Raw genomic sequence first — 27,790 nt, 5'->3', positions numbered from 1 at the left:
GGCAGAAAGACAGAGCGAGTCTGTTGCACAAACATACACACCCAATTTATTTTCTCCTGTCAGTAGAGCCATTCTCACTGTCCGGTATGTAAGTCCCAGGATCTTCGGTCCTTTTTCAGAGGAGAGAGGTGCCTCCGTGGAAGCTGACCCGGGAGCCGCTGGGAGAGGTCCTGGCGCCGGTGCGGGGGAGGGGCACCGCTCTACGCTGCAGAGTTGGAAGGGGGGGTTCAGAGCAGTGTACCGCCACAGAAATGTGATGGAGCCCAAGGGCTGTTGCAGATGCCGGCACAAACCACAGCTGCCCTCCATTCACCTGACCTCCCCTCAAATACTCCTGGAGTCCTACTACGCACTGGGCCTGGGGCAGAGAACACACATGGGGTCTTGAAGGAGGGGGGGTCCCTGCTCCCCAACTCATCCCTGGAGGAAGGTCTGGGACTAGAGCTCATCCCGGAATGGCTGGGTTTATTTCCCGCGTGCCACCCCTCTGAGCCTGCGAGCTCCGTGAGGTCATAAAATATCTCTTCTAATTCCTGGATTCCTGGCACCGGGCCCACCACTTCGCACGCGGGATACGCTCAGATGTCTTAAGAACGAACTGAGTGTATGGTCTGCGGTGGAGGGCATGGGAGCAGAGCGTGGCATGAGCAGAGAAGGTGCTGGGGCGGGTGGCTTTATGAACTTAGGCTTTATGAACGTTAAAGAACGCGCCTCCTATCTGCCACCCACATCCGATGCCCACCCAAGCCTGTATGATCCTTTTCTTCTGAGGAGCCCTTGAGTCCGTGGCCTCTCCTTAATCTCAGCTATCCTATGTCAGCATAAAAATTCACATGGAAGTCATCCCAGGGCAAATGCTCTCAATCAGGATAAAGGGCTTGGAGGGGCGGGGAGGGGAGGGTCTCCAAGCCTCTGAATCAGGAAGACCTATTCCCCATCTCTCAGGGCCAGAGCCCTTGGGCTGAGGCTTTGCTATTGAAGAGAGCAGGAGCGCTGCCCCTGTACCCAGATGTGGTGTGTTCTGGACTCCCAGCTTCACAGTGATGGTGAAACCCCGGTATCCCTACCTCAGTGCACATCCGCAGGGGACCGGTGTGCTGGGGTCGCGACACCACACCCCGCAGAGGTTAAGACAAGGGGAGCTACACGTACAGATGGGAGAGGTCTCTCAGACGCATACAGAACAGCACCCTGACAGCGACATGCACGTGGCTGTCCCATTAGTGGGAGACGGACAAGCCATGGACGGGCGAGCCTGTGTCTCGTCTGGGCAGTGTGCCTGTGACCCTTTCTCTGCCTAAGGGGTTTGCGATTGGCTTCCTGAGCCCAGCTGAAGTGCCCCTTCCTCCGTCAGGCCCTTCTAGAAGCCCGTGTCCCACAGATAAGGCATTGACTCCCTCCTGACCCCATGATCTCTGTCCATGGAGGGCAGCCCCCTCCGGGACACGGCACACCAGCAGCCTAGTAACCCAGGCTCTGTCTCCCTGACCAGTGCTTCAGGCCAGGGTCTTTCGGTCTCTTCCTCCCTGAGGTGCCCAACCCAGGGCCCAGATTTGGGGTCATCAGCACCATGTTCATTTCCACCATCACCTACCCCCCATCCCCCAGCACAGAGCTGGGGTGCGCTGGCCGCGTGGGGAAATGCATTATGTGAAGAAATGAGGGAATGCAGGTGTGACTAGGTGAGCGGCCAGGAATCCCCCCAGGCCTTGGTTTTCCTGGCCGGTGAGGACCTAGACGGCTGCGTGGGGCCAGGGGAGTGGGGAGGGACTGCCTGAGACAGGGGCTCACCCGTGTCCATCACCTGCAGGCCAAGGTGGGACAGCATCAGCACCATGTTCAGGTTCTCAAACTCCTTCTCCAGGACGATGCCGTAGGTCTTCAGGCCCGCCAGCTCCACCTCCAGCCTCTGCTGCTGGCTCTGAAAGGGGTACTGGGTGTTCACGGCCGGCCAGCCCTCGGCAGGAGCAAGACACGCCAGGGCATGAATGCGTGAGCACGTGAAGGAGTAAATAGACAACAAAGTGAATAAAGAAGTACATAAATATACATATAAGTGAATAGGAAAGTACCAAAAAAAAGTAAGTAAATTAAAAGTAAATAAGTAAATAAATAAGGAAATAAAGTACAAAACAAGTAAATGAGTAAATAGGTAAGTAAATAAGTAAACTCCTAAGTCAACAATTAAACAAGGAAGGGCAATCTCCCCACCCCACCGCCATGGCTCCTGGAAGCAGGCCAGCCAGCCACAGACACAGTCCCCCCATTAAAATCCTTCTACCCCGCCCCCTCCCTGGGCCCATTCTGCCTCACTTAGCTCCTTCTATAGGCTGGGGAAGCATGGTTCCCAGGGGTCAATGCCCAGCCCGGCCCCACAGCCAGGCAGGGGGGCCCGGATGCACGGTGGCGCTGGACTTCTGAGCTGGCTGCTTTCAGGCTCGCAGCCACATGGCTCCACAGCAGAAATCAGGCCCGGGCCAGGGAAGACATGGTGCAGCCTCAGGGTGAGGTGCACGAGCAGGGCTGGGCTCCCACCCACGGAGAAAGGGTATCTGAATGCCAGGGCCTCGCCAGCATGGGGGCACGGCTGGCTTCCCCTGCGATGTGGATTGGGGATCTCAGTGAGCCACCCTGCTCGCAGGTCATGGACAGTAAGGGCAGGCCCCCACCCCCCATGGCGCACCCTCCCTGCTGCCCAGGCTGCTGGGTCATGTTGTGGCGGCTTTGGATAGCTAGGTGTTTTCTTTCCTGTTGTTACTATTATTATTATTTTTTAAACATTCAGCGTTCTTCAGAATTTTTTAGCAAGCTGCAGGAAAGGGGACGAACTACACTCAAAGGAGCCAGGAATTGCAGCGGAACTTTGGGGAGCAGAGACGTCTGGGGTGAAGAGCCTGCTGGAGGGAGCATGAGGGGAACAGCCCCCAGAGGGCGATGTGTGACGGTGACACCATCGGACACCAGGTACCCTGCCAGAGAGCCCTCCAGGAGCTTCACATGGAGTCGGGCATTTCATGGCTCACGACTACCCAAGGGGGCAGACCCGCCATGACCCCCGGCTGACACGTGAAAGACCAAGGACTGGGGACATTCCCTCAGCACATAGCTGCTGAGGGCAGAGCCCGACTCGATCCCCTGCCCATGGCACTTGCAGGCACCCCTCCCGAGGGGAGCCGCTGAGGATGAGTGCAGAGATGGACAGAACGTTCAGCACGGTGTCATTTGTGACAGAATTCCTGGGTGTGACCCAAGCGCCCAGCGAGTGGGAAATGGGGACTCAACTACTGTTCCTCCGTCCGATGAAACTGTACGGTCACGAGAGCGATTCGTGAAAGTACAGGGAGGGAGACATGCAAAGGCTCACCATGTCATAGAATGGAAACCATAGGACTCAAAACTGTGGTCTCCCATCCCAATCTTTCCTGTCAGTCTGTCTGTCTGTCTCTCCTTCTACCTCCCTCTCTCCCTCCCTCCCTCCACAGAGAGAGACATATTTATCTAGACCTAGACACAGATCCATGATGACATACGGACAATACAGTTCTCTTCATCTACAGGAATAGACAGACTGAGAAGCGCACAGAAGGCAGCCTGGAGGCCGCCGCACTGACATGCTAAGGATGTTTCTCGAAGGATTGGATTTAAACGTTCTTCACACACTCTTCCGAAATTTCACAATTTTCTTCCATGAATATGTTAATTTTATAATCAGAATAAAATAACACATTTAAAAACTGTGATTTTCTGCATGGCTTCCCCCCGTTCTCTTCTCCGAGCTTTCATTAAAATAGATGCCGCCCAAGGGCCTGAATTTATGCAAACCTGCCCAGGGAGAGGGTCTTTCCCTGGGGGCGTGCAGTCCAGACCACGGATGCCACCACCGGACACACGCAGAGACACTCATCACAGCCCCAGCCATAGTCGGGAGGGGCCGGGGACACACCGGGGGCCCCCACGAGGGAATGGGGACAACCGCCCCAGTGAGAAGTAACGGGCCAAACGCCACATGGCGACATGGCGACCACAGAGCGCTGAGCGGAACGAGCACGCGGCACGAGCAGGCCCGCGGCACAATCCCTGGGCCTCACATCCAGACAGAACACTGCACTTTGTAAGGACACATAACACGGACGGACGCTCGCTCGCGCCTGGGTGGTGCGCAGGCAATGGACACCGCGGTTTGTGACGCGGTGTTTAGCAGACCGTGTGGGCTTCATCCCTGGCTTCCCGGCACCGCAGGGCCCTGGTTGAGCAGGGGGCCACGGAGCCGGGATGTGGGTGCTTCCCTCCCCGGGCGCCTCACCTGGAACTCTACCAGCTGCCTCTGCAAGTCCTCCTGCTCCACTCGGGCTCTTTCTAGAGTCTTCCTCAGCTCCTGGAGCTCGAATTCCTTGACTGGGAGGAAGGGTACGAGAAGGCCATCCTTTCCTGTTCTTTCCCATCAAACACCTCCCCTTCTCTTTGAACTATACCCCCCTGCAGGCACCAGCTGAGGCCCCATGATGGGCAGGTCATCCCCCAAATCCTTTCTAGCAGAGATCTCTCTATCTCTGATAATAGGAAGAACATCTCTGTCCATTGGGGCAAAATGTGCAGACACAGAAAGGAATAAAGTAAAACATAATTCCCTCCTCTTGCCTGCTGGAGACAACCACCGTTAACCTTTGTGTGGATTTACATGTAATTTCACATAGTTGAGGTTGTGAGGAAGTTGTGAGGAACACAGGTCGTGGAACCCAATGGCCTGGGTTTAAATCTCGGCTCAGCCATCAACCAGCTGTGCAGCCATGGGCAAGTCACTTAACCTCTCTGTGCTGCGCTTTCCTTATTTTATTTTAACATCAATCAATCTATCTATCTATTTATTTTAGTAATCTCTATACCCAACGTGGGGCTCGAATTCATGACCCCCAGATCAAGAGATGCATGCTCTTCCAACTGAGCCAGCCAGGCGCCCCACACTTTCCTTTGTTTAAAAGGAAAGGATACTATTACCAACCTTGCAATACTTTTATGAGAATTAAAAGAGGTAACTTGTCTAAAGTTCTTAGACCCGTGCCTGGCTCAGTGGATGTTACGGGTTATTTCCCATGTGATTATTATTTCTACTCACTGTTATTCTCCTGGATGGCATTTTTTTGTTCCACTGAATATCGTACCTCCTTATTGCCGGTTACTCTGACGGATCATAAAACCCCAGATCACAAAGCCATCAGGAAAGTGCTGAACTTGACGACTTACTTTTCAGAAGTTTAAAGATAAACTCTTGCAAGAAACACAAGTTGAGTGAAGCAAAACGCTCCTCTGGAAACAGGCCTCCTAGTGGAAGTGGATCGGGGCACTCGGCTTCCTCCTCCAAGTTCCCTTTGTGCAAATTCCAACATTCCTCCTTCTGCCGAGGTTCCAGATGCTTTAAGTACTCGGTGGAATCTTTTTCGAATTTCCCTAAAAAGCAAAGAAATCCCGTGGTGAAGGGCAGCCCCATGAGCAAAAATGAGTGGCATTTCTGGGCCTGGCCCATGTCCAGATGCAAGCAAGGCCGCCCCTGCTCCGTCCCAGTCCCCAGGCAGACAGACAAATAAGAGGACCCGGGGCCAGATGGGCGGCAGCAGGGGGACCTCCTGGCGGAGGGGTCCTTGGCTGAGCTCTAACTCACATACCACACAATTTGCCCATTTAAAGTACTCAATCCAGGGGTTTGTAGTATATTCGGACTTGGGCAGTCATCACCATGGTCAAGTTCAGAACATACTTATCACCCCAAAAAGGAAGCTGGTGCCCCCCTCCGACCTGCTCTCCCCTCCCCTCACTCCCTCCACCTGCTCTCCCCTCCCCCAGCCCCTGGCAACAGCCAATCTGCTTCCTGTCTCTATAGATTTCCCTGTTCTGGGCCTTTCATATACCTGGGAACAGACACTATGTGGTCTTCTGTGACCAGTTGTTCAGTTTACCATGTTTCCAAGGTTCACCCACACCGTGCCATGCATCAGTCCTTCATTCCTTTGCAGGGCTGAATAGTATTCCACGGCACAGGCCCACATTTTGTGCGTCCGTTCACCCGGTGATGAACTTCTGGGTTCTTTCCACTTTGGGGCTAGCATGAATAAGGCTGTTATGCACGTTTACAATGTCATGTGAACATACGTTTTCAGTTGGCTGGGTGTCCACACCCAGGGGTGGGTCTGCTGGGTCATATGAAGACTCGACATATAACGTGCTAAGAACCATGAGGCTGTTTCCCCCAAGAGCAAATCGAGGCTACAATTCCCCCACATCCTCACCAATCTTGCCTTTCTGAGGGTCTCGGGAAGGATGAACAGGAGAGAGACGGGTGCATGGATTGGGCACAAGGCAGCCGGAGGGGAGACACAGGCGTCGCCGGGCAGGGGTGGTGGGAGGCAGGGCGCCGCTGACACACTGCGGCCGAGCTCCCCGCAGCGCCAGGGGCACCCAGGGTGTGCTGGCGCGGGCAGAGGCTGCCCCAAGATCACCTCCTCCAACCCTTACGTCAGCCCCATGAGGTCCTCAGTCACTGTCCCCATTCTGCACTGTGGACAAAGGCCACAGGTGGAGGTTTGCCCAGGGCTTGAAAGGGAGCAAGCGGCAGAGCAGGGATTCATACTCAGACTCTTGGCCGTTGTCCCCTGAAGATGTCAGCGGGGTGGAGAAGCCTGGTGGACCCTCCACGCAAAGCAAACATCCAGTGTTACAAAGCTATGCCTGCCTATGGGGACAGAAGGCGCCTCTGTGCTTGCCCGGGATTGGGGAGTGGGGTGGCTGCTAATGGGCCTAGGGCTTCTTTTTGGGGCGATGAAAACATGTTAACCTTAATTGTAGTCATGGTTGAATGTATCCGAATATTCCAAGAACCGCTATCAGAGTGTGAACTTGAGGGTATGTGAACTCTGTCACCACAAGGCTTCCGTGAGTGGAAGCAGAGACTGGGGACAGGACAGCTCAGGTTCTTTCGGGGTGGGGACAACGAGGCCAGGCGATCCCGGGGCTCAATGCCCCTCGGGGGACCCCAGGACAACAAAGCCAGGTGAGTCCTGGGCCCCCAGGGGAAGCGGGGCAGACCCCCCCTTCCCCCGCAGGACCCAGCCTCAGACACTCAGAGATGGCGCTGCCCAAAGCCCCGCTTCCCAGCAAAATCGCAGCCATACGAGCAGAAACCGAAAAGCTCTCAGGAGCCCGACCATCAAGGTGGAATTTGTAGGCAGTTTAGAGGGAAGACGGAGTGAGGCTTGCCCATGTCTGTTTCCTTTTAAAGAACTGCAGAGGCCCTCAGAGAGTCACAGCGATCACAGCCACTCGAAGCTACAACTTCATGGTCCCCCAGCGCACGATTTTATAGATTTTGAAATGAGCCTTAACCCTCCTCAGCGGGTAATTTACCCAGTACAGCTCCGAGCATCGGAGCACACAGGTTACGCTCAATGCAGGTAAGGAGATGCATTTCTATCTTCGTTGCCATAACTCACCTTAAACAAGACATTAGTGAAACGGTTTATCTCCTTTTAAACCCCAGCCTTAACGTGGGCCTGCGTACGTCTGTGCACGCCTTCATCCAGTGTTGACCATCTACTCGGGGCCAAGAGGAGTCCTGACCCACACCCATCTTTCCGCCAGGAGCGCAGAGCAATGCGTGTGCACGTGTATGTTGTGGGGTGGTGACAACAACGGGATGATCATTGCACAGCCAAGGGTATGTGTGGACCTGCAGGGGTCCCAGGAAGCCCCCACCCAAGTCCGGGACCAGGGAAGACGTCGTGGAGAAAGTGGCATCTGGGCCGTGCCAGGCCCGCACAAGGCACTGATGTCGGTCCTCAGAAGAGCCCTGAGGGGTGGGCAATTTCATCTTTCCTTTACAGATGAGGCAGTGGAAGCACAGAGAGGTTAAGTAACTGGCTCCAGGCCACTCAGCAAGCATGGTGCCTACTAGGGGCTTAGGTCTGATCTAGTTCTAACAACATGAAGGAATGGTGGAAAAGGGAAACAAATGTCACCCCTTACTACAGCACTTGACAGAGCTGTTCTCATTCTTGGGGGGTCTTTGCCAGCCCCAGAGCACACCTGCAATGCTACGTGGTTTAATCATCGTGGGGCCTCCCTGGGCTGTGGGACTCGTTTCACTTGAATGCAAGACATCTTAATGGGACGTTGTATTAATCCACATTCTTCAGTTTCCCTGGGACAGAGCTCCGTGTCATTCTTTTTTTTTTTTTTTTTAAGATTTTATTTATTTATTTGACCGGGAGAGACACAGCCAGCGAGAGAGGGAACACAAGCAGGGGGAGTGGGAGAGGAGGAAGCAGGCTCCCAGCAGAATAGGAAGCCCCATGCGGGGCTCAATCCCAGGACCGTGGGATCACGCCCTGGGCCGAAGGCAGACGCTTAATGACTGAGCCACCCAGGCACCCCATGTGTCATTCTTTCTGTGTCCCTAGCATGTGGCTCAGTAAGGAAGGAAGGAGTAAGTGCTGAAAGGTGATATGTTGAACATATTCATTCATGCATCCCTGCATTCACTCCACAAACGGGCATGCAGAGCCTACTGGGCGTGCCGGGCGTGGTTCTAGGCCCAGGAGGTACCGCCGTGAATGAAAGGGAAATAGCCTCAAACACAAGGGGTTTATATCCTGGAGAGAGACAGCAAACAACATAGAGGGCAAAGAGGCCGCTAGAAGATGCAAGATGGAGAGAAAGAAGGCTGGGGAGGAGGGGGGGTAGGGGGTGCACAGTTGTGCACACGGCCAGCAGAGGTCGTCTTCCAGGAGGTGACACCTGAGCAAGACCTGGGTGAAGGGGCGAAGGGAGGGAGGGAGCCCACATTGACTTGGCCACGGAGGCTGCAGGCAGGGAGAACGTGGAAACCAGGCCCTGAGGTTAGTGAAGAGGCAAATCACGCAGCAAAGGAAACCATCAATAAAGCAAAAGACAACCTACCGAATGGGAGAAGATATTTAAATGCCAATGACCCACCCTGTAAAGGGTTAATATCCAAAATACGTAAAGACCTTATACAGCTCAACACCAGAACAACAAACTGCCCAATTAAAAAACAGGCTGAGGACCCGAACAGACATTTTTCCAGAGAGGACCTACAGACAGCCAACAGACACATGAAAGGATGCTCAGTATCGCTCGGCATCAGGGAAATGCAAACCCAAACTACAAGATCACCGCACACCTGTCAGAATGGCTGACATCAACAACACAAGAAACAACAGGTGTTGGCGAGGATGCGGAGAGAAGGGGACCCCCGCGCACTGTTGATGGGAATGCAAGCTGGTCCAGCCACTCGGAAAACCGTATGGACGTTCCTCAAAAAATTAAAAATAGAACTACCATATGATCCAGTAATTGCACTACTGGGTGTTTATCCCAAGGACAATGAAAACACTCCTTCAAAAAGACACCCCCCACCTCTGTTTATCACAGCATTATTTACAATAGCGGAGACACGGAAGCAGCCTGAGGCCATCCACGGAAGGGTGCATGGGGAAGGGGTGGGGTTTACGTGTTTGTGGCATTTATGACAACATGGATGGGACTAGAGGGTATTATGCTGAGTGAAATAAGTCAGCCAGAGAAAGACAAATCCCATATGACTTCGCTCATATGTGCAATCTAAAAAAAACCCAAATGAAGAAATAAACAAAAAGCAGAATGAGACTTATAAATACAGAGAACACTGATGATTGCCAGAGGGGAGGGGTGGGGGCAACGGGCGAAGGGGAGGGGGAGGTACTGGCTTCCAGTACGGGATGAGGACGACATGGGAATAAACCTCACGGCCCAGGAACAGAGTCAACGACACTGTGACAGCGTTGAGCGGTGACAGGTGGTAGCCACACCTGTGAGCGGAGCACAACCTTGCAACTTGTTGAATCACTAGGTCGCATGCCTGAAACTAATGTCACATCGTGGGTCAACTACACTCAAAAAAGTGAATAAAAAGAATGAAGAGGCGACTCCGTAAGCTGTTCCCTGGAAGACCCCACCCGCTCCCAATACACACATGATCTTACGAGTGTTTGATTAGATCTAGTCTTAAAATTCAGATGAAAGCAGGGCGGCCAGCCGGCGGGTTACCTGTCAGGTTCTGCAGGTGCTGTTTCCCCAGCAGGTGCTCCTTCTTGTTGTGCAGGGAGCTGAAGAACTGCCTGCAGGTCCTGCAGTACAGGTCGCTGCCTCCATCCCCCTGTGGACAGAAGCGTTTCGGAGGCGGGCGGAAACGCAGGGTTCCCGCGGTCTCTGAACGTAAACTTGGCTCAGATGGGCTTCCTGACGACCCACGGGCTGGGCTGCGTCCCGCGCGTCCTGTGCGTCCCTTTCCCTCTGGGAAACCACTTGCCGATTTGAGGCCTCTCCAAGCCCAGCTGAGAATTTCAAGCCATCGCAAGACCTCTGTCACTGAGTGGGGAGCGCGAGGAATGGGGCCAAGAGGGAACAGCGGGGAGTTCTGGTAACTGGCACTGTTGCTGGAGAAACTGCACAACCAACTCTGGGTTCTGCTTCTTTGCAAAGAGTTTACTTTGAAATCCTAAACCAAAATGAGCTCTAGGATCAAATACAAAGATGGGTCCTTTTATCAAAATACCTATGCACTAACCCACAGGTGCTTGCATGTAGCCACGGATATTTCTGGAAGATGCGCTAGAAGCTGGGTAGAGCGGAGGCCTTGGGACACAGAGGCGGGCTGGTGCCTGGAAGCCTCTGTGTGCTGTTTGCATTTGTTTTTACCATGCACATATTATTATTATTCTTTTTAAATAGTTATTTATTATTTTGGAGAGAGGCAGAGTGGGAGAGAAAGAGAGTCCTAAGCAGACTTCCTGCTGAGCACGGAGCCTGCCGTGGGGCTCAATCTCATGACCCTGAGATCACGACCTGAGCTGAAACCAAGAGTGAGATGCTTAACGGACTACACCACCCAGGTGCCCCTGCACCTATATTATGTTTAAATGAAAAACCTAATTAACTAAGAAACACATATAACTGTATGCATTTGCTTACATTTCTTAGTTCAGGGATGTAAACATTTCCTAAGCTTTCGTAAGAGATGCTTCCTGACGAAGACTTCAGATGTTCTTCATACCAGGCCAACCAGGAGCTACGAGGCTCAGGACATTCTGCTGCTCCCTGATTCCTAGGACTTCTGTCCCTTATCAGAGAGGAGCTCCTTCAGCCTGGAGATGTGCCCCTGGCCTGGAAGAGGTCGTGTGATTTCTTGCACAACCTCTGTGAGACTTTGCTCTACTTCTTGCTAAATGAGCAGAAGGACTGCTAGGAGAGGGCAGTGGGGGGGCGGGGAGAGCCCTGGGAGCTCGAGAGAGAGAGATGGGGGAGGGCTGCTGGAGAGCCCTGAGTCAGGAGGGAACTTCACGGACGGGAGAGAGGTCCGCGGTGCAGCACCTCCGAGAAAGGCCCGCCCCCCCGGGGCTGGTGCCGAGACATCAGAGTAAACGTCCAAACTGCACGTACACCACAACACAAAGTTCTGCACTCTCCCTTTTGCTTGCAGAAATGCATCCTTATCATACAATCGGTCATGACAACTGGAACAATTACTGAAGTTCACTCTGTGGACGAGACACTGAGTCACTGGCTCGGATCCATTCATAGTCGCACTCTGAGCTGCGCGTCGTGAGGACAGTAGGGGCTTGTCTGAGGTCACAGGGTGGGTGAGGAAGAAAGGGGAGGCTCTGGCACAGCAGCTGGCAGCCCTCCAGGGCAGGTGGGCATGTGTAGGCAGAGGAGACCGGAGAGGGGATGGATGCCAGGTCACAGACGGCCTGACAGGTAGGCAGTGGGGCCTGTGCAGGCTCCAGGGAGGGGTGGCTGGGTCAGTGGGAGAGCAGCTGGCTGCACAGGGCAGAGGAGGGGCTTCTGCCTCCGCAGCCCCACCTGGGCCCCAAGGGGCTGACCGTTCAGGCAGACGACAGATTTAGGAAGTCCTTGGCACTGTAAGTCCTCAAATCATTTTATCGTCCTGATAAAAGGTAGCGCACATAAACAACTTTGAAAGTTATTAGGAATGCGTGCTTAAAGTAAAAAAAAGGGAGGTGTAAAGGAAAAGTTCCCCCCATCCCGTTTTTACTCCCCCTGGTGAGAGTTTCTTGGGTGGCCTTCCAGAAAATGTCATCACAAACACATGTAGCTGCCCCTTAAAATTCATTTTCAGTTATTCTTCGTTTGCTAGTGAAATAGATATTTCTTTGTCAATTAAAGCTTAAAGGGGAAACACCTACCAATTACATCAAAGCTTGTACCGTCCGGCGACTCCAGGCACGGCCGCCCTGTCCTGGTCCCCATGTGCCCACTGTCCGCTCCAGGAAGCCTGAACGGCCCTCGGCGCCCTGAATGCCGACGTGGCCTCCCTTCCCTGGGTCTCTGTCCGTCCTGTCCCCTCTGCCTAGAGCACCCCAGCTTTACTTCCGTCCACTTCTGTCCTGCCCAGCATGCCTTCTGCAAGTTTCCCATGTATTCTTATGACTCCTCATTAGGAGGAGTCAGATCCACCCGCCCTTAACACACCTAGACAGCCTCAGCGGCTTCAGCACCGGCCTGTCTCCATCACAGCCGATTCCTGGAATGATCTGTCTCGCACTTGCCAGCCTCCCCTGGCCAGGAGCTGTAGGACCGGCTTTCCCCTCCTCTGCACCCTCACGGCCTCCACAGAGCTGGGCTCAGTGCCCACGTGCCCCAGGAACACAGAAGTAAAGGCCTCCACGAGAGACTGACGTAGGAGCCACACTCCAGCAAGACAGAAAATCCTGCGCCCAAATAGTTCGGTCTCCCGCGGCTGCTGTCATCAGTCACCGTGCTGGGTGACTTAGAGGAATAGAACTCATTCTCCCACAGTCCTGGAGACCAGAAGTCCAAAATCAGCCTGGCTGGGCCAGAATGAAGGTGTTGGCCGGGCCATGCTCCCTCTGGAGGCTCTAGACGAGAACCGCTTCCTGGCCCCTTCCAGCCTCTTCTGGTGGCCGACGGCATCCCTCACCTCATGGCCACGTCGCCTCTATCTCAGCTGCTGTGGTCACGTGGCCTTTTCTTCTGTCTCCCTCCTACAAGGCCACCTGTGGCTATAGCATGCCCTTATTTCAATTTCATCACATCCCCAAAGACCCACCCCTTTGCCTGTAAAGTAACATTCACGGGTCCCAGGGATTGGGACCTCGATATCTTTGGGGATGAACATTTTTCAGTCTCCCGTGCCCAATGAGGCAATGTTTCATAAACCACTACCCGCCCCCCACCCCTGAAAACAAATACTTACATCAAGCGCTGAGAAGGGAAGGCCCTCCCTCTCTAGCCTGTTTCCTGGTGCGCCTGGTCCTGCTGGAACACAACTGGCATCAGTTAGAAAGCATCTGACGGAGGGGTGATCACCCTGAGTCTAAGAAGTGACCCCAGGCTCCTGCTGCAGGACCAGTGCTTGGCTTCAGCCGTTCAGTGCCCACTGAGGTCTGAGCGCCCCTAGAACCCATGAGGCTAGCCTGACTTCAGTGAAGGAGCACTTGGCCAGGTATGGAACGATGAGCCAGAAACAAGGAGAAATGAAAAGAGTTCATTCTTTTGATTAGCATGGTGGATTCTAGGTGATGTTACGAAAATTATGTATTGTAATTAATAGATTTTTATAGGGTAAGCTTTAAACAACTGCCACGTTTACATCAGGCAGTAACGTAGCTTATTTGTTTACAGACCACGCTCTCTTGGAATGGCCTTTCTTTGTTGCAGCTTTTCGTGTGGGGACAGTCTCCGAACAGCCACAACCGTTAGCAGGCCGCAGGGTTCCCGCGAGACTGAAGGATTAAATAAGATGAGGTATTCTCTGCTAAGTCTGACAAGTGGCGTCTTCGGGGAGGAAAACACCCGCAGGGAATGACAGCTGCTCTCAGTGGACCCTTGGCCAAGGGTCTCAGGACACAGTTTTCTTAGCTCCGACGTTCGTGACGAGGACTGGAGGCCCCACTATACTCAGGGGGTTGAGCGTGTCTGCTCATAGTTACAGGCTAGATCAGTGGTTTTCAGATCGATGGTTTGTTATCTGCCAGTGCTTGATTAAAAACAAACGTGAGGAGGGGGCGCCTGGGTGGCACAGCGGTTAAGCGTCTGCCTTCGGCTCAGGGCGTGATCCCGGCGTTATGGGATCGAGCCCCACATCAGGCTCCTCTGCTATGAGCCTGCTTCTTCCTCTCCCACTCCCCCTGCTTGTGTTCCCTCTCTCGCTGGCTGTCTCTATCTCTGTCAAATAAATAAATAAAATCTTAAAAAAAAAAAAAAAAGTGAGGTGGAAACCCAGGACGTACGATGTGCCGGAGTGGAGAGGCCTGGGGACCAACTTGGTTTTCTGCTTATTTTTATAAATAAAGTTTTATTGGCACACAATACACACCATCTATGGCACACAATACACACTTTCCTGCTTCAACCACAGAGTTGAGTGGTTGTGACAGAGACCACAAGGCCCACAAAATGTAAAATATTTACAGTCTAACCCTTTATAGCAGTTTGCTAATCCCCGCTCTGGATGAAGCTGGGACGGGGTGCCTTTGCTGCAGAGCAAGAGAGGGGGGACCCAGTGTGAATGCCTCCTGAACTCTTGCCACGTGCCGGGCACCAAGCACGAAGCTCCCTACGATTTAAGTCCTCTGCACCAAGCCCTGCTCAGAAGGACCAATTACAGCCCTATTTTCATATGAGGACAGTGAGGCACCAACTGCTTTAGTGTTTGTGCTAAGTCACAGAACCAGCACGTGGCAGAGCCGGGATCTGAACCGGGCACTTGGACTCGTGAGCCCACACCCTGACCAGAGGAGAGAGCTCAGGTGGGAGTGAGAAGCAGCAGTGTGGGGGACCGATGGGCTCTGCGGGGAAGGCCTGGGGACGCTGCTCAGCCCTGACCACGGAGAGCGCAGGGAACAACACTCCCCATGGATGGTGGTGGACCCCGAACCACTGGTAAGGAGCTCACCTCCCTAGACCTGAGCTCCTGGACTCCTGCCCGTGAGGATTCCCAACACTGCCCCATGGGCACACGCCCCTGGGAGGAGACTGGTGATGACTTCCAATGCGGAGGAAGAGACGATGAATGGGGGGGGGTGCCCTCTGCAGTGAAGGCATGGTGAGTGGACACTCAGTAAATGGAGCTCCCTTCTCTTCCTTCGGCTGGGACCCCCAGAGCTGGACCCCAAGGCAAGGATTTGGGTGTGAGTGGTGTTTTTTGGGTGGTGATGCCAGGAAGCATTGGTGGGGGAGGGGGCTGGTGAGTGGAAGGAGGGAAGAAAGCCAGGGCAGGTGTCTTGCTGGGCAGGGACCACCACAATCCATCTATTGGAGAAAGGGTTCATCTCCAAAAGATGGGAGGTTGTGGCCTTTAAATTGAAAGTGACTGGTGCGAACACCGGGTGGGGCCGGGACTAGCCCCAAGGGCTTTCCAAACCCGCTTCTTGCGGTCAAACATCCCAGAGTGTCATGGAGAGCTAGTCCAGCCCCCCCCACCCGGCCCGGCCCCACTCACCCAACAGTGCGTGTGCCTCGGGTGCCGCTTGCCTCCGCAGGAAGGCCCGGTACGCCTGGGAGCTCTGGTAGGCCTGCAGCTCACGGAGGTAGCGTTGCTTGTCCTCGTCCGCCTCATAAACATACCTCTGGAAGAAGGAGCGCAGTGATTCTCAGACTCTCCTGATCTGTGGGGGGAGGCTTCTCATCCCATTTGCCTTGGCTTCTCTAGGAAGGTCCCAAGAAGCTACTACCCAGCTTCTGCTTGCACACCCCTGGGATGGGGACCTCACTACCTACAGCAAGTTCATTCCTTGTTTGAATGATGCTGACCCCACAGAAGGTTTTCTTCCAACCTACTGGAATCTGTCCCTCCCCCCGTCCCACAGCTTTCACCGTTCTGCCACGTGTGATCTGGTGACTGCAGAGGAGGGTAGCACTCTCAGGTCTCTCTTGAGGGACATGCCACTTCTAGTCAATCATCACTCATGCAAAATCAGTGCTTTACCCTGTGCAGCGTGCCGGGCTGGGCACTGGTGATAAAGGACAAATCAGAGCCAGCCCCAAGCTACCCCTCGGCTACTGTTTTCCCTCCGTCAGAAACACCCATCTCGCCTTTCCTCCTCTGGCCAAATCATACTTATCCTACAAGATCCATCATAGAGCATCTATTTACCTCCTCAAGGATCTTTTTCTGATGCCGTCAGGCTGGGCTGGGTGCTAGCACACTCAGGTACCTGCTGGAGCACGCCAGTCCTGGTACAGACTTTGGTCCTGGGCAATCCTCACCCTGGATTGTATGCGTCCACTTCAGGTCCTGACCCCCTTGACTGTGAGCTCCTGAAGGTGGGGACCTTGACTCATCTCCAGCCGCACCAGGCTGGTGTAACCCAGGGACAGCAGGGGGACAGCATGGGTGGTATGGGGGGCAAAAGTTTGCCCGAAGAATGCTTGTCAGGTAATGAATATCCACAGCGGTTATTTACTTTAGACACTTGGTAATTTGAAATAAATAATCACGTTATTAAGTTAAAACGATTTTAAAGCATTGATATGCTGGGTTCGTCCTTCTAAAGTGTGGAGCAGACAGTCTCTCAGATGGCCTCCCTCTTTCCTCAGGCTTCTGGACCCTCTTTCTACCTGTCAGTTGGCACACAGCCTGAGCCCCATTCTTGCAGGGACCTGAGTCCCACCAAGGGGACAGCTGAGGATTGTGTAAGGCAGGGTTTTTAAAACTAGGCTTTGGAGGAGCTCCAAGGATGGCAGCTGGAGCAGGGAGAGGGTGAAGGATTTCTGAGATCATGAAAATAGCTCAGAGACTCCCTAAAACCTTGGATCAGAGACTCTGCCTCTGGCTGTCCCACCAGAGATGTGCTAGGCTTTGCCAGCACCCTGCTAATTTGCATGGCAAATTGTAGTTTTGGCTCAGCTGCTCGGCCTGGAATGTTAGGGGTTTAAGTCACTGTAACAGGTGGGGACCGACCCTAATCATCCTCACCCAAGTGTAACCACAGTAGCTTTGCTTTGATTGGTTTGACAAGTTAGCAAGTGTGATGGGGACACTTCCTCCCCACTCCTGATGTTTCCTTCTGTACCGAGGGAGCCCCACTGGCTTACCCCTCCCGGCCTCTCCTGCACCGGCAGGAGGAGTGGCTTCTCTGAGTGCTAAGCCAGGGCCAGAATCAGAGATGCTGGGTGGAGTCCTGCCCTCTCTCCCTTCCTCTGAGACCCTGGTGGAGAGCAAGGGCTCTTGTCTGCTCTTGGCCACAGTCAGGGACCTGTCCTCTCCAGGACAGCTAGGGGTTGTCCAGTGTCTAGCCACTGGATCTAACTCCCAAGTGGTTGTAAGCTGGGTTGTAAGAACAGGGGTGATATTGACACCTCCCACCCCAAATTAGGACTTCTCTGTAATAGTTAATTTGAACCAAGGGCTTTCTGTGGCCAAGACAAGCTGAAAGTGCAGAGATTTGAAGAAGTTTATCTCAGAGTCATGGCATTTGACCCAAAAAAATGACACTCTGAAGGCAAGAGGCTGTTCTGGGAAAAGTATGGGCTTTGGGGGTCAGACCTACTTAGAGAGGGTTTGGGAGGGCTTCTTGTAGGAGGTGACGTTGGAGCGGGCATGGCTTGACCAGTGTGGCTGACAAGTACAGAAGAGGGAGTGGTGGAAGTTGATGGTGGGCACATATGCCCTGGCTCTACCCCACAAGCTGGTGTTTCCTTCCCTGTGACCCCTAGAACATACTTCCGGGGTAGGTTACAAGTGTTCGCTGGAAAAGGGGTTCCATGTAGAATTAGTTTTGAGAAATCTCTCACCCTAGAGCTGAGACTCTGAGACTTTCATGCCCTCAAAGTACTTTCCTCTGTCTCTCCCTCCATGCCTCCCTCCGCGAGAGCATGGCCTCAACTGAAATACTTTTTAAGCGAACAGAAGCCTATTAAATGCTCCCAAAACATTCTACAGAGGGAAAAGCCTATTTCACATGACTTACTACAGAATTTCCTAAACTTATTTGACAAGTTACCTATGTTTCGTGGATTAGTCGTTCTGCTTAACCCAGTTTGCTAAATGGTGGGAGCCAAAAGCAAGGGAGAACCAGCATTTAAGGGGTGGGGTGAGAGGCAATTCATGCCTGCTTTCCAGAAGGTTCCCTGTGGCTCCTGTGTGAAAAGATGGGCTGGGGGAGGGGAACAGCCCCGAATGGAGGCTTTTGGCAGAGGGGGCCACGTTCTCCTCGTTCTATGCAGAAAAGGACTTACTTGCTTTTTCTCTTGAGACAGCTGAGCCCACTGCGCTGCCAAGATCTTTGTGATTTCTGTAAAAGGCAGATCTGGGTGCCTGGCCCTCAGCTGGCTCCTCTGCTCATTTAGGAAGATCACGTACCTGGGCCGGGAATGGAACAAACAGCAGCTTGAGTGACCAACCGCAGGGGGCGGGGAGGGGCAGCGGGCCCAGGGGAGCGATTTCCACTTCCTGGTTTTTATAAACATAAGTAATCATGGGTTTGCCCATATTTCAATCTAACCAGTGAATGGAGCTTAGTTCAAGAGGGAGAAATACTCGAATGGCTGATTTATCCAGAGACTCATGAAAGACAGAGGAGCCAGAGGAGGCTCCCCAAGGCAGGGGCACGAGGCATGCCAAGAGTGGGCGGCAAGTCTGAGCCTCGGTTTCCCCCTCTGTGGAATGGACATACGTAATACCACCTGTCCACAGGGTTACAGGAGATGGAGAAGAAGGCCTTCACCCTGGGAAACATGGGGGTAAAGAAGAGCAGGGTGACCTGCAGAGCAGTGGGAAGTGACTGTCATGGGACCTGTGTTCTGCAGCCTAAGATGCCAGGAGACAAGGGACAAGGTTTCGGAGCACTGGGAGGGGCATCTTGAGCCTTGATGGAGGTTAACTAGCTCATTCCAGAGCACCCACATCTGCCAGCTTGGAAGGGAAACCCGATCTGTGGACCCCAAAGCCACCCTCTTCTGGTCTGTGACCCACACACAGTTCTTCTATCCTCACCTTTGAGCATCAGAACCTTATTACAGCTTAAAGAACTAACAACCCACATCCCCTCCCTATGATGTGAGGCCCCTGGCAGAAAATAGATCAAGGCTGAGATGGGGTCATGGCCACGCCCTGCACACATGGCCACTGTCTTAGTACCCCGTCAGGTAGTGTGCCCCATCTTACCCTGTCACAGGAGCGCGGGGAACAGAAATATCCCTCGGGGGTTTCCTTTTCTTGCCTTTGGGCCAGCCCCCTTTCCTTTTCTGAAACAGAAATAGCAGAGAGGAAAACCTCGAGACCATCGGTCATGATTTACCATATTCCCATCACAGTTTACATCAATAATGACAGGACACTAAAGTGTCCTCTCTGTCCACATGGCCTCTCACCTCCTAGCAACTCTGCAGAGTAGAGATCATCCCCTGACATGAGGGGACCGAGGCACGGAGATGCGATCACTGCCCCAGTCCCCAGCAGGTGCGGGAGTTGGGATGTTCCTTCTCATCCAAGCTGCAGAATGCTCATCGGGCGTGATCAAGAAAGCAACCCAAGGTTTAGGTGACTAGTTTCACAGGGGGATGGGACCAAACCTCGGCACTGGGGCGAGAGGTGGGCAGGGGGCAGAAGGTTAATACCTGAGCTTGACTGAAGTCCAGCCGGGTTCACATCTCAGCTCTGCCACTTACCTGGTGTGTGGCCTTAGACAAGTTAGGAACATCCCTGTGCCTCAGTTTCCCCACTTGTAAAATGGAGATCATGACAGTCCTTACCTGTGCACTGTGGTAAGGACTAAATGTGTTAATATTCTTGTAGCTCTTAAAACAGGGCCAGGTACCCAGGAAGTGCTCACTCAGTGCAGGCCACTAGGATTGAACTCTCTTCCACTGAAGCCAGTCTTGGGAGAGAGGCCCAAGCTGCACACTTACTCTTCATTCATTGTGCGTGTTGGATCCATCGACAGTGCCTGAGCCCTTGCTATCACCAGGGCTCTGTGCCTGCTCGGAGTCTAGATGACTGAGTAGGACACAGGCCCTGCCCTCAAGCAGCTCACAGCCCAGTGCTGGAGGCTGAGTTGTATATAAATAATTGCAACAATTCATTACAAGGGGTAGGGGTTACAGAATGACAGCCTGGATGTCCTTGCATTCAGGGCTCAGATTCCAAGTTTCCTAAACCAAACACAGGCATGTGCCCAGAACGGTAGAAAGAACTCAGAATGTGCCCTTGTAAACCCCTGTTTCACCATGTTGAAAATCTATTTCAAAAATCCAGCTTTCCTGTTCAAAGCTTCCTCCCAGACATGCGCATTTGGGCCTTCCCGGAGCCAGGGGATACAAAACTGGTCAGTGGCTCAGCTGGCTGCCTGGGTGATGATTTGGCACTGCCGCAGCCAGGTCAGACGTGCTGGGGACTGAAGGACAGAGGTCAGGGCAGCAACTGGCATCGGGGGGCTTAAGGAGCAGGAGGGCAGAGCTTAGGCCAGGAAGAGGCAAAGAGCCAGGCTAGCAAGCATGTGTGGTAATGAGATAGTGCCGCAGAGCACCTAGCAAGGTGCCAGGCATGCAGTAGGTGCACAATAATGATATTCTCACTCCCTTCACAGACTATGCAGATCCCTGGAATCTGGAAGTGAAGGACAATTCTTTCAGGACCCTGGAGAGCTCCCAGGAACTGTGGTCAGCTTTGATTTCCTCCTAGTAAACGCTTTTGAAAACCACCCCCATTAACAGTGGAGTTCACCAAGGGCTTTCCAACACCCGTGTTCCTGAATGTGAGCCTCACGTTCCCCAGTGAAAGCAAATATGATCATCATCCCATGCCACAGGAAGACACTCAAAAAGATGGTGTGATTGGCCACTGAGTGGCTGAGCCCAGCCGAGAGCCAGGAGCACTCCATGGCTTCTGTTGGAGCCATGCCTCCTAAGGGAGACCCCATAGCTGCCTGGGGTCAAGTGGGACATGGGCCAGGTGACCTCTGTCCTGCATCACAGCCAGAGCTGCACCCTTCCCTCTCCCTGCTCAGCTCTTCTGCTGTAGCACAGAGGGGAAGCTGTTTGTTTCCAATTAGAGGAAATATTTCCACGTATTTTATTGTACTTCTCTATCTCCTTAGATTATAAATCAAAAGTCGAAATAAGTGTGCTTGTTTATCATTTTACTGCTGTCCCTGGCCCTTTGTTTCAGCTTCTTTATTACAAGAAAATCTTTCCTGAGTGTTTTCTTAGTTTGCCCACGAACTATAGTCATGGAGACAGAGGCACTTGGGATAGGTTTCTCTGCAGCCTTTTGTTCTTCCTCCATTTCTCACACAGGATTTGCACTTAACTGACTCTGCCCTAAATAGAGCCATGTACACTGTGAGCTGGTCATTAGCACAGGTGTTACTGTGTGCAGAACATTCCCACACACTGGAGGACATCCATTAAAAGGGAGAAGGCAGCACAGAACACAGTGAGCAAGACAAGAGCAAAGAAAACAGTGTGGTTGGTAGTGGAGCAGAAAGCCCACCTTCAGCAGAGCAGAGGGTCAATTTTGCCGTTTTGATTGGCAAAATCCAAGGGGGGGAAATCCCTTCTGAGAGGATTCTTGACCAGCACAAACCTTTCATATTCAAATTGCAACAGACGATGAATTTTGGATATTTGGTTCAATAGACAGACTTTTCTTGTACAAAGAAAAGCTCCTTTGGGAGTCAGCAAGGTGGAGTGGCAGGTACAAGGGGCTGGAGTGACAGACACGGCTCCCCACCCCCTCACCAGCTCTGACGCGCCATGGGTCTGAAAGCCGTCTTTACCCCTGCAGCTCCTACGTATGATGCAAAAGGCAGCACTGGGCCAATGAACTAGTGTCTGTAAAGGGCTAGCACAGGACCGGGCACCTAGCAAGGACTCTGCACATGCGTCTTCTCCTGGCCAGAGAGGGAAGACCTCAAGGACACGCTCATGAACAGGATTCTACAAGGAGACTGAGCAAGCATCACAGAGAAAAATAGTTTAGTTTATGCAACTTTTCGTGTCCTTCTTTTGGGAACCAGACCAAAGCTCGGATGATGCTTACTCATAAGCATGCTCAGGGAAAGACTCTGGGCCTCTGTGCGATTTACAGTCAACTCCTCAGCAAAGTCTGGGTCCTGGTTATTTGCACGAGGGCAGTAGCGGCTTAATTAAAGGGCATGCAGCACCGGCCCCCTCCCCACTGCGCCGCCGCACCTGAAGTGAGGATGTTTATTACAAGACAGTATGTTCTAGACACCACGAGAGAGGTTAAACTGTTAAAACCTGGGTCCCTGCCTTTAGATATCATGGTCCTCTTAAATCAGAATTCTAGTTCATTTACTTCTGAAATAAACCAACACTGCAAGAGAAGTGCTTTTCTATTTTTTTTCTAATGGAAGCCTAGTAGACACCTCCTAGTCTAATCTCTCATCTTGGCTTTAACCAGCTTTGCAGACCAGATGCCTCAGGGAGAATTGATGATTCTGTGTGGCAATGGAGGGTGGTGGTCAGAGCATGGATTCAGGAGTACGACGGTCCACATGTGAGTCCCAGCGTCTCCACGGCTGTGGAACCTCTAGCACATTACCTAACCTCTCTGTGCCCTGGTGTCCTCCTCTGTGCGGGGAGATGCCAGCTTTTCCCTTGCTGGCTGTAAGGGCCATACAGGCTCGGACAGGTGCCAGGGCCCAGGAAGCCTGTGGGGTGGCTGTTACTGGGATGGAGGTCAGCCCTCTTGTGTTCTAATCCTGTTCCACCGCCTTCTGCACCTGTTGCCTCCGGAAAGCCCTTAGACTTTTCTGAGTGCACACCCACCCAGAAAGTGGGGCTGGCTCGTTGCGACGGTCACACGAAGAAGATATACACAAGAAAGTGCCACCATGATTGGGATTTAGCTGTGGCTTAAAGGGGAGCCAAGCCTGAGTTCAGCTCCTCACACATCTCTCTGTGGCTGTGGCAGACACTGCCAGTCATCTCCCCAGTATCCATTCTACCTTTCTTTATTAGAAATTGAACCCTGATTTTTAGTTGGACCCATGGCCACCTGGAATAAATACATTTCTCAGCCTTCCTTGCAGCCATTTGGGGCCATGTGACTAAGATCTGGCCAATAACGAAAAACTGAAGTATGGTATGCAACTTCTGGAACATCTTCATAAAAGGAAGGCATCTTTTTCATCTCTTTCTCCCCCATGCTGGCTGGATGCAGACATGAAGACTGGTGCTCAAGCAGCCACATTGGACTATGAGGCAGCATGCTAAGGATAATAGAGCAATGAGATGGACAGAGTCTGGGCCCTTGTTGGGTGTGATACCTCCATAGTGCCCCAAACCACCTACCTTTATATGTCATTTCCATGAGAAAGAAACACTTTCGATGTTGTCTAAATCACTATTACTTGGGGAGTTTTCTGTAATGTGAAGCTGAGGCTCATCTTAATGCATACAGAGGGTTATTTTATTTTCATGTTTCTAAGCATACCTGGTCATCTCTCACTCGAACTATTACAATAATAAGGGAAAAAGAAAAAAAAATCATTGTGCACCTGTTGTGGAACAAACCCTTTGGTAGACGATCTGTATTTAGGCTTCAGAATAGATCACGCTATCTCCATGTGAGAATGCCTCGCCTAACCCCAGAATGTTGACCAGCAACCCCAAGTTTCCTGGAGTGGCTGGGCTTGAGAGCCAGACTCTCTGAGCTTAAATCCTGCCCTGCGATTTACTGTGTGACCCTGGGCAAGTTCCTTGACCTCTCTGTGCCTTAATTCTATCCTCATTGAAAAGTGGGGGTAAAAATACCAACCTCGCAAGGTTGACAGGGTTCAGACAAGGCACAGAGCTCAGAACACAGGAAATGTTAAGCATGCAGCTGGCAACAATGCTGGCCCAGCGCTCTGTGCCTGGCCTGAGTATTGCACTTGCCTTTGGCTCCTCTGTGTCCTGCTCCTTTGGGTCACCCTGGTTGGCCAGCATGACGTGCTGCATGGGCAGAGACGTGGGGTCCCGGTAGTGGGTGCGGATCACAGAGCATCCTGGGGGCAGGCCTCCGGTCTTATCTGGAGGCGGGAGAAGGGGTTCTGCAGGTGCTGAAACAGGAAGAAATGGCCCCATAAGGTCCGAGGTATTGAATCATCGCCACCCCCTGGGTCTGTCTGGCCCAGGCACTCTGTAGTGTGACGCATGCATTTTCAGATGCTCACAAGTGACAGCAAACTCCGGAAACCAGAGTTGGCGGTCACTTTTCTGGGCCACAAACGGTAACTACACAGCGGAGCTGGTGCATAGAAACAAGTGAGGCCCCAGGGAGCTGGCACAGCCTTTTAAACCATTTAAGCATTTAAAAATGGTTAAATGTAAAAAAAAAATTGTGTTTATAAAACCAAATATCCAAAATCCACCATCTGTTGCAATTTAACATATTAACCATTTAACCATTGTTAAAAGCGTGGGCTCTGGACCCTGGCGGTCTGAGGTCAGACCCCCGCTCCCATGGATGAGCTTCATGTCATTAGCAACATGCTTCACCCGCAGGGACTGCAGTTCCCGCGGCACACGCTGGGGCAGAATTCATGCCTGCCTCATGGAGGTGCTGAGAGGCCAGTCACACAACAGGGATCGACAGGACGCCTGCTGTACGTTGGGCGTGCAGACAGAAATCCAGTCCTCCTGGAGCCGACGTTCTGGGGGGGGTGGGGATTAGACTGAAACTTGTAAAGTACAGCACAGGGCACTTAGTAGGCTCTTATTTTGGTGGCGTTTTACATTGGTGCATTAGCAGAAATGTATCCCTCGGGAATGTCAACTGTGGCCAAGTTATCCCCTGATCCCATTTTACAGATGGGAGGGAGGTGGGAATGGGACACTGCATAGCTCGGGTCTAGTAGGTGCACGTGCGACTGTGCTTTCTCCTATCTACACACACATGCGGGTCCGTGTGTAGATGGGGAAACTGAGGTACAGGGAAGCAGAGCGATCATCCAGAAAAACCCAGGTAGGAAAGGCCAAGTGGAATCTTGAACCCAGGTCTCCTGGCTGCCAGCCCAGTGGTCTGTCCTCCTCCCTCACCTGTCCTGGCTGTGGTTCCCCATGCTGAGAGGAAGGTTACAACTCACAAGGTATGTCCTCAAGTGAGACCCCATTAGTATCCTAGCTTATTAACAAGCCATGATGTTTTGTTTTAGATGGTATTTTTGAGTCATAACTCATGCGGATGGCTTAGAATTCAAGGGGGTATTCATGAGGTAATGGTAAAAGCTACAGCTAGCTCACCCCTCTCTCATCCTGCAGCACCCAGGTCCTCCCTGGAGGCAACCATGGTGAGGGGCATGTCACATGCGCTTTCGGATCTAGTCTGCACATTTACACGCACTTGGTCCCCTGCACAATGGCAAACTAGTTGCACTGAATTTGATTTGCTTCTTTTGTTGACTGTGCTTTGGAGCTCCTTCTGCTGGCCACAGTTTTTGGGAAGGCTGCATCACATTCCCAGTGTGGATGGGCCACCGTGCATTTAGCAGCCCCTGGTAACACATGCAGGTTATCCCTGGTCTCTGACCACATGGCATCACATGCATGTGGTGGGCTCTCTAGGAACTGGGTTGCTGGGTCAAAGGGCATGTGTATTTGTGGTCCACATAGACCAGACACACCCTGGCTGGCACATTCCCTTCCATGGGGCTGGACCCATCTCATGCCTGCCAACAGTGTAAGACTCAGCTTCCTCCTGGAGATCTCTGCCTCTGCCACCACCTCCCTCTTTGCTCACATCCCTCTATGACTCCCTTGACTTCGGCATGAAATCCTGATGCCCTGGCCTAGCATTTGCGGCGCCAGGAGGCTGAGCCTTCGTGCTTCTCCAGCCCCACACGCATCCAACTGATACAAATGACACTGAAAGGCAGAGTCAACACGGATGGTCAATAATCCCTTCATGTGTGTTATCTTGCTTTAATCTTCAGCATGGCTCCTCACCATGGTCACATCCACAGGTGGAGAAGGAAGTTCAGGGATGTCAGTGAACTTTCTGAATGTCCATAGCAGGGTAGGGGCAGATGGGACCCTCCATTTTGGGCTGTCTATCCTTTCCACCTCCCCAGCCACCTTGCTAACGAACAGAAATCCTCTCGCATTCAGTACAGCCTGACTTCAGATGCCCTCATCCTGCTGGGCCCAGTCCCAAATCTCCCCTGCCTCAGCCTCTTTCCAAAGGCCCAGCACAGCGGGCAACAGGGAGGGGCCCATTTGGGAGTCAGCCATGGATGATTTATTCATTCAGGGGACAGATATAAGTACCAGGGTCGGACACAGTTCCAGGCCCCAGGCAGAGGCTGCAGGAACGGCAGTGGGCGACAGCACAGACTACACAGAGCTCCTGATTAACACTGAGCCTCAGTTCCCTGGAGGACAAAAGCCATGGTGATTGCCTTCATTTTAATTATGAGTAAATGGAAGCTCAGGAATGCTCTATGATGTCCTAATGATCTCCAGTTCAGAGACAGGCTGTGCCTACCCTGGAGCCCTCGCTCCCACTGGCTGCACAGTGCAGTGCTCACACCTGTAAGTTGGCTAGAATGTCCGGCTCTGCCACCTACCAGCCATATCATTGCTCAGTGCCTCGGTTTCCCCACCTGTAAAATGGGAAGGGGCCAGTGAAGATGGAGGCTGTTGTTACAGAGCCTGGCACTCAGGAAGGAGGCAATAGCCAAGAACTGCTCTAAGTCAAAGCCTGCTTTGGAACGTGAGAATACCTTCTGCCAGTTCAACTTTAGGCTCGAATGCCACTTGCCCTCCAGTGCCAGAAACACATTAGCCAGGAGCAATTAAATCATTTTCAGTTAATTGTCCTATGAGGTTAGAAAATGGGATTTTCTGCGAAAGGGAAGGCTCTGGACAAAGACCTGAACCCCTTTCCAGCACCAATTTTACCACCTGCGCACTTGGCAAGAACATCTGGCTCTTGCAGAACTGGGTTCCAACCCTGGTTACGCCCTGAAGACCCGCGGGGCCCAGATCAGGTTACTGAACGCCTTGGGTTTCTCACTGTGGAGATGTGACAATGCCCGCCCCCAGGTCGCTGGGGGCATTATATCGGACAGGTGAGCACAGGTTCGCTGAGCCAGAGCCTTAGCCTGGCCGAGGGCCCCACGACGCAACTGCTCTCAACAGCAGAGACGTCCGCTGACTGCGTGCGCCCCTGTGCCCCAAGCAGCGCCCGGGACCGTGCGCGGCGGCCCAGATCGCAGGCCAGCCCTGCAGCCCGGGCCACACCGGCTTCGGCACTGGCGGCCGCAGACAGCACCGCAGCCAGGCGGCGGGAAGTCAGGGAGGGCATCTGTGCCCCGGGACGCGCGGGGAGAGGACCCGGCGGGGCGCGGGCCGGGTGACGTTCCAGGGCCTGGGCCCGCCGGGCGTGGACACCTGAGACGCGGTGCTGGCTGCACCGGAGCACGCCCACCCCGTCCCGGGGACGACCTCCGCACTCCCGGGCAGCAGGGCGCGCGCGACGGGGAGGGGCGCAAGTTCAGCCACTGACCCGCAGCCTGGCCGCTGTCCCGCTGCATGTCGCCCGCCCGCCCGGGCCGCCGCCCCGCGCCCGCAGCTCCGGTTCAGTGCCCCCGGTGCGCCCGCCCGGCGCCCCTCCTCTCCGCCCCGCCGCTGCGGGTCCCCGGGCCGAGGGCTCTGTCAGCTGGGAACCGCGCCGCGCCGCCAGGGGCCTGGGTGGGCGCTCGGGGCCGGAGTCCCAGCCGCTCAGGGTGTCCGGAGCTCCGGGCTTTCCGGG

General features: G+C 53.2%; 1 protein-coding gene across 3 annotated transcripts; it reads right to left on the bottom strand.

Annotated features, from left to right (window-relative positions):
* Positions 1 to 21: 21 nt before the first annotated feature.
* On the bottom strand, positions 22 to 27,790 carry LOC123775864 (uncharacterized). 3 transcript variants are annotated; one of them, XM_045771452.2, is made up of 11 exons: positions 27,545 to 27,790; positions 23,935 to 24,098; positions 19,199 to 19,278; positions 18,271 to 18,394; positions 15,533 to 15,659; positions 13,286 to 13,347; positions 10,096 to 10,204; positions 5,242 to 5,445; positions 4,304 to 4,395; positions 1,792 to 1,921; positions 22 to 205 (listed from the first exon to the last, which is right to left on the bottom strand). In XM_045771452.2, the coding sequence occupies exons 1-11, from the start codon at positions 27,570 to 27,572 to the stop codon at positions 201 to 203; spliced, it is 1,125 nt and encodes a 374-aa protein (XP_045627408.2). In that variant the 5' UTR covers positions 27,573 to 27,790; the 3' UTR covers positions 22 to 200. The 3 variants fall into 3 exon arrangements, with proteins under 3 accessions (XP_045627408.2, XP_045627406.2, XP_045627407.2); XM_045771450.2 differs by having other exon boundaries at positions 1,805 to 1,921; XM_045771451.2 differs by having other exon boundaries at positions 1,805 to 1,921; positions 13,286 to 13,344.

The sequence above is a fragment of the Ursus americanus genome, chromosome 8 (genome assembly GCF_024610735.1).
Source record: "Ursus americanus isolate L20-20 chromosome 8, mUrsAme1.1.p, whole genome shotgun sequence".
NCBI lineage: Eukaryota > Metazoa > Chordata > Mammalia > Carnivora > Ursidae > Ursus > Ursus americanus.
Note: the sequence above shows the minus strand (reverse complement) of the source record. Positions and strands in the feature narration are given on the sequence as shown.

What these genes read in the sequence shown, in the direction of transcription:
- LOC123775864 (XM_045771450.2), bottom strand. Translation starts at nt 27,572, where the DNA reads ATGCAGCGGGACAGCGGCCAGGCTGCGG. An exon ending in GGACAGCGGCCAGGCTGCGG is followed by an intron (nt 24,099 to 27,544) that starts GTCAGTGGCTGA and finishes TTCCTGTTTCAG; the next exon opens with CACCTGCAGAACCCCTTCTC. An exon ending in TATCTTTAAACTTCTGAAAA is followed by an intron (nt 4,396 to 5,241) that starts GTAAGTCGTCAA and finishes CCTTCCTCCCAG; the next exon opens with TCAAGGAATTCGAGCTCCAG.